This window comes from Amblyraja radiata, chromosome 37 (genome assembly GCF_010909765.2).
Source record: "Amblyraja radiata isolate CabotCenter1 chromosome 37, sAmbRad1.1.pri, whole genome shotgun sequence".
NCBI classification, from domain to species: Eukaryota; Metazoa; Chordata; class Chondrichthyes; order Rajiformes; family Rajidae; genus Amblyraja; species Amblyraja radiata.
The window spans coordinates 17,934,598-17,949,735 of record NC_045992.1 but is presented as its reverse complement, the minus strand read 5'-3'; the positions used below and the strand labels follow the sequence as shown (position 1 = coordinate 17,949,735).

The following is a 15,138-nucleotide window of genomic DNA, read 5'->3' as shown; positions in this document are numbered from 1 at the left end:
TGGGCTGAAGGGCCAGATCTGTGCTGGATGACTGGATGATCATTCCCAGAAGAACCGAAACTAGGACATCTCATGTGACTGGATGAGCGTTCGTTTCCCGGCAGCCGTTATCTTAAAGTAAATGTTGCTCACGTCAGAAGATAGAACAGACTAGTAGCTTGTGAAACAAAATACAGAACAGGAGAATGATCCAGTTTGCCAAGTTACCCTGGAGCACATGGGCCCTAACCTTCGGATCAGTCTCCCATATAGGTCCTTATCAAAGACCTTACTGAAGTCCAAGGAAACAACATCCACTGAACAAGAAGGAACTGCAGATGCTGGAAAATCGAAGGTAGACAAAAATGCTGGAGAAATTCAGCGGGTGCGGCAGCATCTATGGAGCGAAGGAAATAGGCAATGTTTCGGGCCGAAACGTTGCCTATTTCCTTCGCTCCATAGATGCTGCCGCACCCGCTGGGTTTCTCCAGCATTTTTCTCAACATCCACTGTACTGTCATCAATACACTTGGTTACCTCTTCAACGATTTCAATCAGATTGCCAAAACCATGCTGGCTGTCTCTGATCAGTCCCTCTCTTTCCAATCCTGTCCTCCAAGAACCCATACAGCTAATTCATAGATGCTTATAATCAGGATGGAGGCAGTGCATGCATTGAACGATGGCTCGTTCCTTAACTTGTCACGAGTTACACCACAGCTGGTGTCACACCAGCCGGGATTGGCAGAGATTGGGTAGCTCGTCTGGAAAGTAACTGGGTGAGGTGTTTACTGCTCAGCTGGCACTATTTCCAGATCACTCATCAGCAGACATCGGGAATGAAAATGTGACGTTCACACTGCAACTTGGAGGTTGGAATGCCAAAGGCTAGAGGGCATAGCTTTAAGATGTGTTGAGCAAGTTTTGGTTTATGCAGAGAGTGCTTGCCAGGGCTGGTGGTGAAGGCAGATACAATAGAGTCTTAGACGGGCACATAAGTATGCAGGAAATGGCGAGATATGGATCATGTACAGTTAGGTGATGAGTTTAACTTGTCATTATGTTCAGGTTGGACATTGTTGGCTAAATGGTCTATTACTGTAGTTTAGTTTAGTTTCGAGATACAGCACGGAAACAGGCCCTTCGGCCCACCGAGTCTGCACTGACCAGCAATTCCCGCACATTAACACTACCCCACTAGGGACAATTTTACTCATACACCAAGTCAATTAACCTTCAAACCTGTACGCCTTTGCAGTGTGGGAGGAAACCGAAGATCTCGGAGCAAACCCACGCGGTCATGGGGAGAATGTACAAACTTCTTACAGACAGCACCCGTAGTCCGGATCGAACCCGGGTGTCCGGCGCTGCAAGCGCTGTAAGGCAGTAGCTCTACCGCTGTGCCACCGTGTACTGTTCTATGTTCTAACCAAATCACACCTATTTAAAGAGGCCATGAAGAAGCAAGTGTCCAAAGTGACGAGTTTCATGAGCAATCATTGATTGGCTATTTCCAGCTTAAATACCACACACTGTGACTGGTTTTATCCTGCAGGGTGTTAAAGCATCGTTGCCTTCACATGTGGTGCAGCCTAATGTAGAGGGGAGAGTGTAGAGGGGAGAGTGTAGAGGGGAGAGTGTAGAGAGGAGAGTGTAGAGGGGAGAGTGTAGAGTGTAGAGGGGGGAGTGTAGAGGGGAGAGTGTAGAGGGGGGAGTGTAGAGAGGAGAGTGTAGAGGGGAGAGTGTAGAGGGGAGAGTGTAGAGGGGGGAGTGTAGAGGGGAGAGTGTAGAGGAGAGAGTGTAGAGGGGGGAGTGTAGAGGGGAGAGTGTAGAGGGGAGAGTGTAGAGGGGAGAGTGTAGAGGGGGGAGTGTAGAGGGGGGAGTGTAGAGGGGAGAGTGTAGAGGAGAGAGTGTAGAGGGGGGAGTGTAGAGGGGGGAGTGTAGAGGGGAGAGTGTAGAGGGGAGAGTGTAGAGGGGAGAGTGTAGAGGGGAGAGTGTAGAGGGGGGAGTGTAGAGGGGAGAGTGTAGAGGGGAGAGTGTAGAGGGGGGAGTGTAGAGGGGGGGGTGTAGAGGGGGGAGTGTAGAGGGGAGAGTGTAGAGGGGGGAGTGTAGAGGGGAGAGTGTAGAGGGGGGAGTGTAGAGGGGAGAGTGTAGAGGGGAGAGTGTAGAGGGGGGAGTGTAGAGGGGGGAGTGTAGAGGGGAGAGTGTAGAGGGGAGAGTGTAGAGGGGGGAGTGTAGAGGGGGGAGTGTAGAGGGGAGAGTGTAGAGGGGAGAGTGTAGAGGGGGGAGTGTAGAGGGGAGAGTGTAGATGGGAGAGTAGAGGGGAGAGTGTAGAGGGGAGAGTGTAGAGGGGAGAGTGTAGAGGGGAGAGTGTAGAGGGGAGAGTAGAGGGGAGAGTGTAGAGGGGAGAGTGTAGAGGGGGGAGTGTAGAGGGGAGAGTGTAGATGGGAGAGTGTAGAGGGGAGAGTGTAGAGGGGAGAGTGTAGAGGGGAGAGTGTAGAGGGGAGAGTGTAGAGGGGAGAGTGTAGAGGGGAGAGTGTAGAGGGGAGAGTGTAGAGGGGAGAGTAGAGGGGAGAGTGTAGAGGGGAGAGTGTAGAGGGGGGAGTGTAGAGGGGAGAGTGTAGATGGGAGAGTGTAGAGGGGAGAGTGTAGAGGGGGGAGTGTAGAGGGGAGAGTGTAGAGGGGAGAGTGTAGAGGGGAGAGTGTAGAGGGGAGAGTGTAGAGGGGGTAGTGTAGAGGGGGGAGTGTAGAGGGGAGAGTGTAGAGGGGGGAGTGTAGAGGGGGGAGTGTAGAGGGGAGAGTGTAGAGGGGGGGGTGTAGAGGGGAGAGTGTAGAGGGGGGAGTGTAGAGGGGAGAGTGTAGAGGGGAGAGTGTAGAGGGGAGAGTGTAGAGGGGAGAGTGTAGAGGGGGTAGTGTAGAGGGGGTAGTGTAGAGGGGGTAGTGTAGAGGGGGGAGTGTAGAGGGGAGAGTGTAGAGGGGGGAGTGTAGAGGGGGGAGTGTAGAGGGGGGAGTGTAGAGGGGAGAGTGTAGAGGGGGGGGTGTAGAGGGGAGAGTGTAGAGGGGGGAGTGTAGAGGGGAGAGTGTAGAGGGGAGAGTGTAGAGGGGAGAGTGTAGAGGGGGTAGTGTAGAGGCAGCAAGTGAACCAGAAGATAATGTTTCAAGGAGTGACTAACACAGAGCCAACAAACAGAGAGTAAATACAAAACCCAGCAATGAAATGCTGGAGTAACTCTGTGGGTCAGGCAGCATCTCTGGAGATAGGCAACATTTTGGGTCGGAAACCTTCAACTAATGAAAAAGTCCAATCCATTGCCTGAAAAAAATTATGGAAAATTTGTGAAAATCTCGTCGGAAATGTTCCCTGTAGATTAGAGGCTCACATCAAAGTAAACACAAGGATGGGCGTTGGAGTAATACACGGGAGTGATTCTATCGACTTACAATCGCCCACAATCAACTGAGTCTCTGAACATCAGTGAGTCAAACATAGGTTTAACGTTACTCAGTTCCGGGAACAAATAGAGGTCAGTATGCAACTGGGATAGTAAATGACTGACAAAGCCAGATAATGAACCTGTGAATGCTGCAGGGAACTCAGAAATGTATTCATGCACATTTGCCTCATTTGAAAGCCGTGTGGTGGATTTGTATACACTATGTAAATGTCACCTGGTCATAGAATACTGTGATAACATCACATGAACATGAGACACAAGCACCACATTCAGTCCTTCCTTTGCTGTTCCTGTTACAAGAAACCACATTGTCTGAAGTGCTTGTGTAACTGTTACTGCTAGTGGAAGACCCAGAATCATAACTGGCTTAAAAAGTGTTTTGTACATTTGCGGCATGATCTCCTTGCTTTTATGTTGGCACTTCAGCCAATAAAGGCACAGAATCTGCTTGACCATGTACACTGATTGAAAGATACAGCATGGAAACAGGCCCTTCAGCCCATTCAGTCGACACTGACCAGTTCTAATTCTGTGTTAACTCTCTTTCTCATCCTCTCCCTGCGCATCAGGGACAATTTACGGAGGCCAATGAAAACGTCTTTGGGATGTTGGAGGAAACTGGAGCACCCAGAGGAAACCAATGTGGTCACAGGGAGAACGTGCAAACTCCGCACAGACAGCAACCAAGGTCAGGATCAAACCCGGCGCTGTAAGGCCGCAGCTCTACCAGCTGCACCACACTGTGCCACACTTCCCTTTTGGTCGTCGCTGAGCTCCCTCTACATTTGGTTGAACCCTATCATTTATCATGTATCCCCTCACCCAGCTTACCTTCCTAAAATCCATTACCTCAGTGGTACAGTTAGTCGAGCTACTGCCTCATGGCGCCACAACCCATCTTCAATCCTAACGTTGGGTGCTGTCTATGTGGAGTGTGCACGTCCCCCTGTGACCACACTTGTTTTGTTCCAGTGTTCTGGTTTCCTCAGACAACCCAAAGACAGCAGGTTGGTCGAGTAACTGACTGATCGCTGTAAATTATCCCCATTGCATGAGTGAGTTATAAAAACTGGGAGGATTTGATGAGAATGTGGGGAAATTATAAAAATAGGGCAACATAAGTTGATGATAGGTTGGCATAGACTAGTTGTCCCAAAAAGTCTGCATCCACACTATATCTCTAAATGTCTCCAAGACGATGACATCACGCTTGACCAGCTCACAATTTATTTGCAACTATTATATCCACTGAAACAGTGCGTTCTAGTTGTGAACCTTCTTCATTCTGACCTTTACAATTGTACCTTCATGTGCACTATGAGCAAAGAGGTCTAGGACGTCTAGAATACTGACACAAGGATCTGCAGATACTGGAATCATGAACAAAACACAACATTTAAGGTTGGGGAAGGGTCCCAACCTGCCCATTCCCCTCCACAGATGCTGCCTGACCTGCTGAGTTCCTTCAGCACTTGGTTTTTTACCTAGAATGCTTCTCCCCACATCCGTGCGATCACAGGATTTTCCTAAATCCCCACCACTTTCCCTTGGGCTCCAACAGCCTTGTTTGATCTGCCAGATGAGATTTTGCAAATATTCAACCAAATTAGTGAGACACTGTCCTTGATAAAGAAAGAAAAGAAACTGGTTCCCTCTCTCTCTCTCCCTCTTTCTCGTTCTCTCTCGCAGGCACTCCCTAACAGGAGGACAAAGTGCCAGTGTGAACAATTCAAATAATCTAACCGTGAGGATCAGATAAACAAATCGTGTGTGAGATTCAATTGATTTGTCCTGAAGGCAGCTGGTACCCGGGTTGATACAAATACATCGATAGATGCTCCTGAACACATCATCAGTGATGTAACCTGGGGTCATTGGGTGTTTCGGGTCTTTCGACATCAGACACCCTCACCCAGGCGACCCAGCCGTGGTTGATCAGACCACGACTTGTCTTCAGGTGGCATTCCCTCCTCCCCATGGACCTCCTTTCCTGATCCAGAGCAATCTTGAGGCATTCTCCGCTGCCTCTGTGGTGTTCTTGATGGCCTTTCTCCTTGCCACTCCGTTTATGCCCAGTGCACTCAAGGCTTTGTAGAGCGATTGCCCTGCAAAACCTCTGCAGCCAACCTCGATGGGCATACACCTTGCCTTCCAGCCCTGCTTGCGGCAGTCTATGACCAGCTCTTCATACTTGGCCATCTTCCTCTCGTGGGCCTCCTCCAGACGGTCCTCCCACGGCACAGTCAGTTCCAACAAGACGATGTTTTAGAAACATAGAAACATAGAAACATAGAAATTAGGTGCAGGAGTAGGCCATTCGGCCCTTCGAGCCTGCACCGCCATTCAATATGATCATGGCTGATCATCCAACTCAGTATCCCGTACCTGCCTTCTCTCCATACCCTCTGATCCCCTTAGCCACAAGGGCCACATCTAACTCCCTCTTAAATATAGCCAATGAACTGGCCTCGACTACCCTCTGTGGCAGGGAGTTCCAGAGATTTTTGGTCGCCTCTGAGACCAGGAGGATATCTGGCCTCAGGGTGGTCGTGGCAATGTGCCGTGGGAACTTCAGCTGTTTCACCAGGTCTACGGAAAGCTGCCAGTTCTGCGCAGTCGCCAGGATTCCTGACGGATTCCTGGCTGCTGTGGTTCTTGGCAGCAGCACTCCGGCCTTCACGAAGGTGATCATCTGGGTGGTGGGGCGTTCTCGTCTACAGCTGCTGATTCCCATGCTGATGGCTTCTGAAATGGGTTTAAGAACCTGGTCGTGACGCCATGTGTACCGGCCCTGCCCAAGAGCCTTTGGGCAACAGCTCAGGATGTGTTCCAACGTCCCCTTGCCTGAGCATTGCGGGCAATCTGGAGATTCCGCTTTGCCCCAGATGAAGAGGTTCGGTGAGCTGGGCAGGACATCATACACTGCCTGGACCAGGAACTTGATGCGCTGTGGTTCAGCCTGCCAGAGCTCAGTCCATGTGACTTTTCGGTCCATGGCCTGCTCCCACCTTGTCCAAGCTCCCTGCTGCCTCAATCCAACTGCTCTGGTACGCCTCTCCTACTCCACCACTGCCCTCACTTCCTCCTGGACCAGCCTGCGCCTCTCCTTCCCCTTGGCCTTGTCAAATTGGGGAGATGGGAAGATTCCCAGGCCAGCTCTTCCCCGAGTCACTGCTCCCACCAGGACTCTGTGGCGTATCCGAGACTCTGCTTGCAGCACGGCTTCGCCGGCTCTCCACTTCCTCCCAGTTTTCACCTCCACCCCTGCTTGAGCCACCTTGGTGTCGCTGGAGTCCCTGTACATCATCACCTCTCTGGCCCGAGTCACCTTGAACTCCTCCTCCAGGGACTTCAGCGGCAGCTGGAGCTTGGTGTTATTTCCGTAAAGGGCGATGCTGCTAAGGCTCCTAGGCAGTCCCAGCCACCTTCTGAGAAAGCTGCTGACTTTCCTCTCCAATCTCCCTACGATGGATATTGGGACTTCGTAGACAAGCAGTGGCCAGAGTATCCTTGGCAGATACTTGTTAAATCCATGCCTTGAACTTGCCGGGAAGCCCCGACCGGTCCACTGCTCTCAACCAACTCTCCAGCTCCTGACAGGTTGCCTGGACAGATGCTGTATCCTTCAGGCTGCTGTTAAACACCTTGCCAAGACTCTTCACTGGCCTTTCGGAGACAGTTGGGATTGGTGACCCTTCGATGCTGAAGCGGAACCTGTCCATGACTTTGCCCTTCTTCAGCACCAGTGACCTTGATTTTCCTGGCTTAAACCTCATCCTTGCCCATCCAATCAGCTTCTCCAACCCCTGCAGGATCCACCTGCCTCCTGGCACTGACTCAGTGGTGACAGTCAGGTCATCCATGAAGGCTCTGATTGGTGGTTGGCGCATTCCTGACTTGGTCCGAGGGCCCCGGCACTCTGGCTCAGCAGACTTGACGATCATGTTCATCGCCAAGGCAAAAAGGATCACAGAGATGGTGTGATGATCCCAACCTCCAGTCTGTGCCACTCTGATGTTACTGTCCCTGATGAGACTCTCATGCTGAACTGGTTGTAATAGTCCAGGATGAGATCTGCCACTTGGCCCGGCACATGATGCTTGGCCATGACTGTCTGGATCAGCTTGTGCGGGATGGAGTCGTAAGCGTTGGCCAGGTCAAGCCAGGGAATTGACCTATGTTCTCCTGGGGAATGCTTGTGAGACTGCAGCAAGCTGCAACACCCACCACACTCAAGATGCCAGTTGGGCAACATCCAGTGTTTATTTCCCTCTGCACACGACCCCGACCCGTTCACTGCTGCGTCCATCATATCAGATGGGTGGCACAACGGCGCAGTGGTAGAGTTGATGTCTTGCAGTGCCACACACCCGGGTTTGATCCTGACTACGGGTGTTGTCTGTACGGAGTTTGCACGTTCTCCCCGTGACTATTTGGATTTTCTCCGGGTGCTCCGATTTCCTCCCACACTCCAAAGACGTACAGGTTTGTAGGTTAATTGGCTTCGGAAAAGATTGTAAATTGTTCCAAGTGTGCAGGATAATGTAGTGTGGAGTCAGCACAGACTCGGTGGGCCAAAGGGCCTGTTTCCGTGCTGTATCCCTAAACTAAGATCTCCAGCAGTGAGGTATGGGATACAGCAAGGCCAAGGCAAAGCAAGAAGACGACCTATCCCAGAGAGCAAAGGGTATAGGTCACAGCAGACCAGGCCAAGGCTCTGGGCCTGTACTCCCTGGAGTTTAGAAGGATGAGGGGGCATCTCACTGAAAGCTACCACATAAAGATAGGCCTAGATAGAGTGGATGTGGAGAGGATGTTTCCAGCAGTGGCAGAGTCTAAAACAGAGGGCACAGCCTCAGAATAAAAAGATGTACCTTTAGAAAGGAGTTGAGGAAGAATTTCTTCAGCCAGAGATTGGTAATATTGTGGAATTCATTGCCACAGACGGCTATGAAGGCTGTGTTTGGGTGTTTTTAAAGGGGAGATTGACAGGTTCATGATTGGTAAGGGCATCAAAGGTTATGGGGAGAAGGCAGGAGAATGGGATTGAGAGGGAAAAACAGATCAGCCATGATCAAATAGCAGAGCAGACTCGATGGGCTGAATGGCCTAGTTTTGCTCCTATGTCTTAAGGTGAGGTATTGTTCGTGGGCCGTTCATTTGCACCCTTGTCATATGAATGGCAGGTTTGATCCCTGAGGTGATGTGTAACACACCCTGTGAATCACACCTGCCCCTGCACACCTCAATGGGAAGAGGAGACTAGACTGCTTCACTAAAACACAGCACACAGAGCTGGAGTAACAGTGGCAGCACAGTGATGCTGTGGAAGAGTTGCTGCCTCACAGCGCCAGAGACCTGAGTTTGATCCTGACTACGGGTGCTGTCTGTACGGAGTTTGACCTTCTCCCTGTGACTGCGTGGGTTTTTCTCCGGACGCTCCAATTTCCTCCCACATTCCAAAGATCCACAGGTTTGGAGGTTAATTGGCTTCTGTAGGATAATTCTAGTATAGAGTGTAGGATAATTCTAATAAAGAGGGTGATCACTAGTCGGCGCGGACTCAGTGGGCCCACGGGCCTGTTTCCATGCTGTATCTCAAAAGTCTAAAGGGCCTGTCCCACTTACGTGTCCTTGGCACGCAAATTACGCGACCTCATGGTCACGTTGAGCCGTGACTGTCCAGCGAAGGTTGCGCGCAACTTAATTCGACCGCACAGCCGTCTGGAGCGTGTGACATCATTAGAAGATGGACACAAAATGCTGGAGTAACTCAGCGGGACCGGCAGCATCTCTGGAGAGAAGCAATGGGCGATGTTTCGGGTCGAGACTCTCCTTCAGTCTGAGTAACTCCTGCATTTTGTGTCTATCTTCAATTTTCTTGGCCCCGCTCTGGGAGTAGAAGCGGGGGCGGATCCGGACCGCAACGGCCGTGAGCCCCAGGACGAGCTCTGCGATCGTTTGCCTGCTTCTGCTGCTGTTGGAGGTGAGACGTTGCGTCGCGCCAGGGTCTTGGGCCTGTCTCACTTTGGCCATCAGTTCCGCGACAGGCCGTTGGCGCGCGAAGATTTCGTTCGCTACAAAAATTTCAGTGCGATGTCGCGCACAACTACATAACCCTCCGCGTTTCTCAGTGGGACCGGCCCCGCGCGGCAATACGATGCCCGTACGCCTCAACACGACCACGAGGTTGCGTAATTTGCGTGCCAATGTCGTGTAAATGGGACAGGCCCTTAACTCAACAGGTCAGGCATCATCCTTCGAGAACATGGATAGGTGCATGGGTAGGGCTGGGACATTTCTTCAGACTGATTGGAGATGGGCAGAGAAGTGGGGAGAGGAAGAACAAAGTGTGGCGGGTGATAGGGTGATACTGTGAAGGGTGATTTTTGACAAAGTCTGACTAATGATAGGTGGATGTAAGTGAGAGTGTTTTGACTGGCAGATGGGCAGACAAAGGCCAGAGATGAAAAAAAAGGCAAAAGACTGAGGTAAGGAGAGACGAGGAGTGAGATGTGAGCCAGAGAGAGGGATATAGATGGAAGGGGTCAGGGGGTGTGGGGTGGGGAGAGGAAAGGGAGGTGGGATAATGGGAAAATAGATGTGCATTCGGGTGGGCACAGGGAAAAGAGGAGGGAAAAAAGTGAGAGAGGGTTCAGGGGGAGGGTTGGAATTGGAGTATTGGAGAAATTCAACGTAAAATTGGAGAATTCAATGTTCATACTATTTGGTTGTAAGATACCATTGAGGAATATGGGGTGCTGTTCCTCCAATTTGTGTGCGGTCTCACTCTGGCAGTGGAGGAGGCCCAGGACAGAAGGGTCAGTGTGGCTCTGTTTTCCTGTTACACAAAACGACTGTAATAACTAAAGAGTCAAATTGTTCCATGACTTAATGATTTACCTGTAAGACTTCTGCCTCTGCTCCAGCTCGCTGCGTCGATGCAGTTTAGCGATTTGAGTCTGGTCATCACGGGGTAATCTTGCTGCAAGAAGGAAGCACAGTTACAGGTGTGACTATCGGTGTAGAATGTGCACTTCACACCTTCGCCATGCCTGCGCAACGACCCTCACACGCAATGGGGAAGGGACAGGAAGGGTTGGACACAGAGTGAGGCTGCTTTGTTGCAGTCCCAAGATAGGATGTGTCATGGTTAGATATTTAGTTAACTTCCCTGCCCACTGTTCCATCACACACTCCCAATATTGGCAGGGGAGTGTGGTGTCAGGGATGCCCATGTCAACTCTTTATTTAAGAAGGAACTGCAGATGCTGGAAAACCAAAGGTAGACAAAAATGCTGGAGAATCTCAGCGGGTGCAGCAGCATCTATGGAGCGAAGGAAATAGGCAACGTTTCAGGCAAAACCCTTCTTCAGTCTGAAGAAGGGTTTCGGGCCGAAACATTGCCTGTTTCCTTCGCTCCATAGATGCTGCTGCACCCGCTGAGTTTCTCCAGCATTTTTGTCTACCTCCCATGTCAACTCTATTCCATCTCTCTGGAGCCATTTTGGTGTGTCTTTGCAAAGGTGGTTGGGAGGTTTGGCTATGCAAGGGCCAGACAGGGTAGTCATGGTAGTCACAAAATGCTGGAGTAACTCAGCGGGACAGGCAGCATCTCTGGAGAGAAGGAGTGGGTGACGTTTCTGGGTGAGACCCTTCTTCAGATTGAGTCAGGGGAGAGGGAGATACAGAGATAAGGAAGTGTAAGGTGTGAAAACTAGATAAAGTGGATGAAAAATGTAGAATTGATCATTGTTAGCTAGGAGAAGGTAACGACAAGGCAAACAGAGATAAAATGTAAACAAGGAGTCAGACTGGTCGGAGAACTGGGAAGGGGGAGGAATGGAGAGAGAGGGAAAGCAAGGGTTACTTGAAGTTAGAGAAGTCAATATTTATGCCGCTGGGGTGTAAGCTGCTCAAGCGAGATATGAGGTGCAGTTCCTCCAATTTGCGCTGGGCCTCACTCTGACAATGGAGGAGGCCAAGGACAGAAAGTCAGTGTGGGAATGGGACGGGGAGTTAAAGTGTTTATCAACCGGGAGATCAGGTTGGTTCAGGACGTGTTCAGTGAAACGATGGCCGGGCCTGCGCTGGGCCTCGCCGATATACAATCCACACATGGAACAGCGTCATGGTAGTCATTCTCTCAGCTTTGGCCGATGAAGAGGTCCTCTTGGTGATGTCTCATCGACAGTGCATGAGTACTAGAAGGCCTCTCCTGCTCTGCCCTCATGACGAATGAACTGGGAGAATTGTTCTGGGTCCCTGGTTGGTCTGTGGTGGGTGGATTCCCTGCTGGAGGGGATGTGACCATTTATATGGAGCACTAAGAGCACTTCCTCTTTCTAGGAATCTAACCAAGCTCCACCTCGAACCCTTGACGGTCATGACCAGAAACGTCGCCTATCCATGTCCTCCAGAGATTCTGCCTGACCCACTGAATTACCCCAGCACTTTGTGTCCTTTTTTTTGTAAACAAACATCTGCAGTTCCTTGTTTCTCCACCCAAGAAGCCTGGTCAACAACCTGGGCAGACTTGGAGGGGAAAGTAGTAGTTCTGGAAGGCCTCATGCTTTCCTGCCAGGGCTGACACTGGTTGTTCACCAGCAGCTGATCCCCATGCCTGGTGCCTACTCTTGTCATAATCTCATTGCGTCATACAGCATGGAAACAGGCCCTTGGGCCCAACGCCCACCCCGACCAACATGCCCCATCTGCACTAGTCCCAACTGCCTGCATTTGGCCCATATCCGTCCAAACCTGTCCTATCCATGTGCCTCAGCAGCACAGGCAGCATCCCTGGAGAGAGGGAATGGGTGACATTTCAGGACGAGACCCTTCTTCAGGGGTCTGATGAAGGGTCTCGACCAAAAACGTTACCCATTCCTCCTCTCCAGAGATATTGCCTGTCCTGCTGAGTTACTCTAGCATTTTGTGTCTATCTTCGGATTAAACCAGCACCTACACTGTCCATGTACTTTTAAAATGTTATTGTAGTGCTTGCCTCAACTATCCTGACACCTCAGGTTTCTATTGAACATTTGCCCCCCCCCCTCACCTTAAACCTAGGTCCTCTTGTTCTTGATTCCCCTACCCAGGGTAAAAGACTGTGTATTCACCCTGTCTATTCCCCTCATGATCTTGTACACCTCTATAGGATCTCCACTCATCCTCCTGCGCTCCAAGGAGCCCCATACTGGCCAGTATTGAGAAGCAACTCATTGATTTATTCTGGGGTGAGTAAAAACCAGGTCTCTATCGCAGTCTCCCGACTAATGCAGGTGATCAGTTACCAGTGGGGCCTGTACCCTGGTCTGGGGCCCTGGTTGGTGGTCTGAATGTGGACCTGGGCAAGGGGGCCATCACAGGCTGAGGCAGAGGCCCCAGGCTTCGTCTGACCCAACGAGGGTCGGGTTGTGCAGGGGGCAAGATCTCCCTATCGGTTTGCTTCAGGGCTTGGCCAAGTTGGCCATTCAGGGATCCAGGCAGCGGGCAGTCAAGAGTCCTGCCCCATTTGACTGCCAGGCTCTCTTCGCGGTCTATGTCCATGCCCGCATGTGCCTGGAGAGGGAGCACATGATGTACACGGGGAGAGAACGCTAAGCAGATGCCACGGTGTACAGTGATAGAGTTTCTGCTACAGAAGGCAGAGATGGATAGATTCTTGCTTAGCACAGGTGTCAGGGGTTATGGGGAGGAGGGAGCCAAATGTGGATAGGAGAGAGAGATAGATCAGTCATGATTCAATAGCGGAGTAGACTTGATGGGCCGAATGACCTAATTTGGCTACTATTACTTATGACCTTATGACCCTTACAGTGCCAAAGGCCCGGGTTCGATCCTGACTACGGGTGCTGTTTGTACGGAGTTTGCACGTTCTCCCCGTGACCCGCGTGGGTTTTCTCCGGGAACTACGGTTTCCTCCCACACTCCAAAGACGTTTAACTTTGTAGGCTAATGGGCTTTGGTAAAATTGTAATTGTCCCTAGTGTGTGTGGGATTGTGTTTGTGTATGGGTGTCGCTGGTCGGCACAGACTCGGTGGGCCGAAGGGCCTGTGTCCACGCTGTATCTCTAAACTAAACTAAGCTTATCGCTGCTGGGGCTCGAGTGCTTCGTGGATACGACTGACAATGCTGTGATATGATGGTCGATGTTTGCAAACTGCAGGAACAGCAGGTTTGATCAATGCAGTGTGTAGGAAGGAACTGCAGATGCTGGTTTGAACTGAAGATAGACACAAAATGCTGGAGTAACTCAGCAGGGATAGGCAGCTTCTCTGGATAGAAGGAATGGGTAACGTTTTGGGTCGAGACCCTTCTCAGTCTGAAGAAGTGTCTCAACCCGAGATGTCACACATTCCCTCTCTCCAGAGATGCCGCCTGTCCCGCTGAGTTATTCCAGCATTTTGTGTCTATCTTGATCAATGCAGTACTTTGAAAACTGTGAATTTGTAATAAAAGTTAAGGAAAAAAAGGGGTGACAGGGGAAGGGGTTGGCGAGGAACAAAGATCCCTCTCTCTGCATCATCTGATTCAACTCTTCCAGGGTCAGTGGAAGCAAAGTGTATCGCCCAAGTTCTGGGAGTGCTGTGGCATGCTGCGTTCTCACATCATACACCTCCCAACGTATCCGGTGTGAAACCCACTACCCATTTCCATGTTTCTGGTCCACCAGATCTAAACTGAAAGCGCCCGACTCATGGCATGTGGTTTCTGTGAGCAGTGACACGAAGTTCATCACTGATCTGGATCTGTTCCACTGAGCCACACACTTCTCAGCACAAGAGGCAGAAATGCGTGTAGCTGCAAACATCTACATTTCTGACGCTCTCCAATCTGATAAGGATAAGCTAGCAGAAAATGAGTAAAGGTGCGAAGATTAAGAAAGAGCAACAAGATGCTTCTTAAGAGCAACCAGACAACGTTTTGGGTTAGTGTGGTGGTTTGTGACAGAGCAGAAATATGGTATGGTTCCCAGTGTGGAAGCCCCCTTTTATGTTTAGTTTTGAGATACAGCGTTGAAACAGGCCTTTCAGCCCAGCGAGTTCGCACCGGCCAGCGATCACCTGTACATCAGTTCTATACTACACGAGGGACGATTTACAAAGCATATCAACCCGCAAACTTGTACGTCTTTGGAGTGTTGGGAGGAAACCAGAGCACCCTGAGCAAACCCACAAGGTCACAGGGAGAATGTACAAACTCCGTACAGACGGCACCCGTAGTCGAAATTGAACCCGGTTCTCTGGCGCTATAACGCAGCAACTCTACCGCTGCGCCACTGTGCCTCCCCTCTCCCTCCTTCAACAGCATTAACCTCTCCTGGAGCTGTGCGGCGGGTGTTGTTCGATCTGGAGTTGAATGATATCGAGAGTAGATATCTCCTAATACCTCCTGCTCCCACTGTGCCCCCACACTACATAACGTGCAAACTCCACACAGACAAAAGTCAAGGTCACGACTGAACTCGGGGTCTCAGGCACTGTGAAGTAGGTAGGGGCTCTACCAGATGTGCCACCAGGGTGCAACAGAAATTTATAAGGGCTGGTTCGGGATCGGGGGACTTTAATACTGGGGGCTATCTACCGTACCAGAATGTACAACAGTATAGCAAAGGAATAGGTCCTTCAGCCCACAATGTCTGTGCTCAACATGATGACAAAGCCAATCTTATCTGCCCGCACATTATCCATATCTGTCCAT

General features: G+C 50.8%; 1 protein-coding gene across 1 annotated transcript in view; it reads right to left on the bottom strand.

The window, feature by feature from the left end:
• alox5 (arachidonate 5-lipoxygenase) overlaps nucleotides 1-15,138 on the bottom strand; it is an 83,065-nt gene that overhangs the window by 45,979 nt on the left and 21,948 nt on the right. Inside the window, exon 3 of the mRNA XM_033012456.1 lies at nucleotides 10,338-10,419. Within this exon, the coding sequence (XP_032868347.1) occupies nucleotides 10,338-10,419 (82 nt within the window). The remainder of the gene's footprint in view (nucleotides 1-10,337; nucleotides 10,420-15,138) is intronic.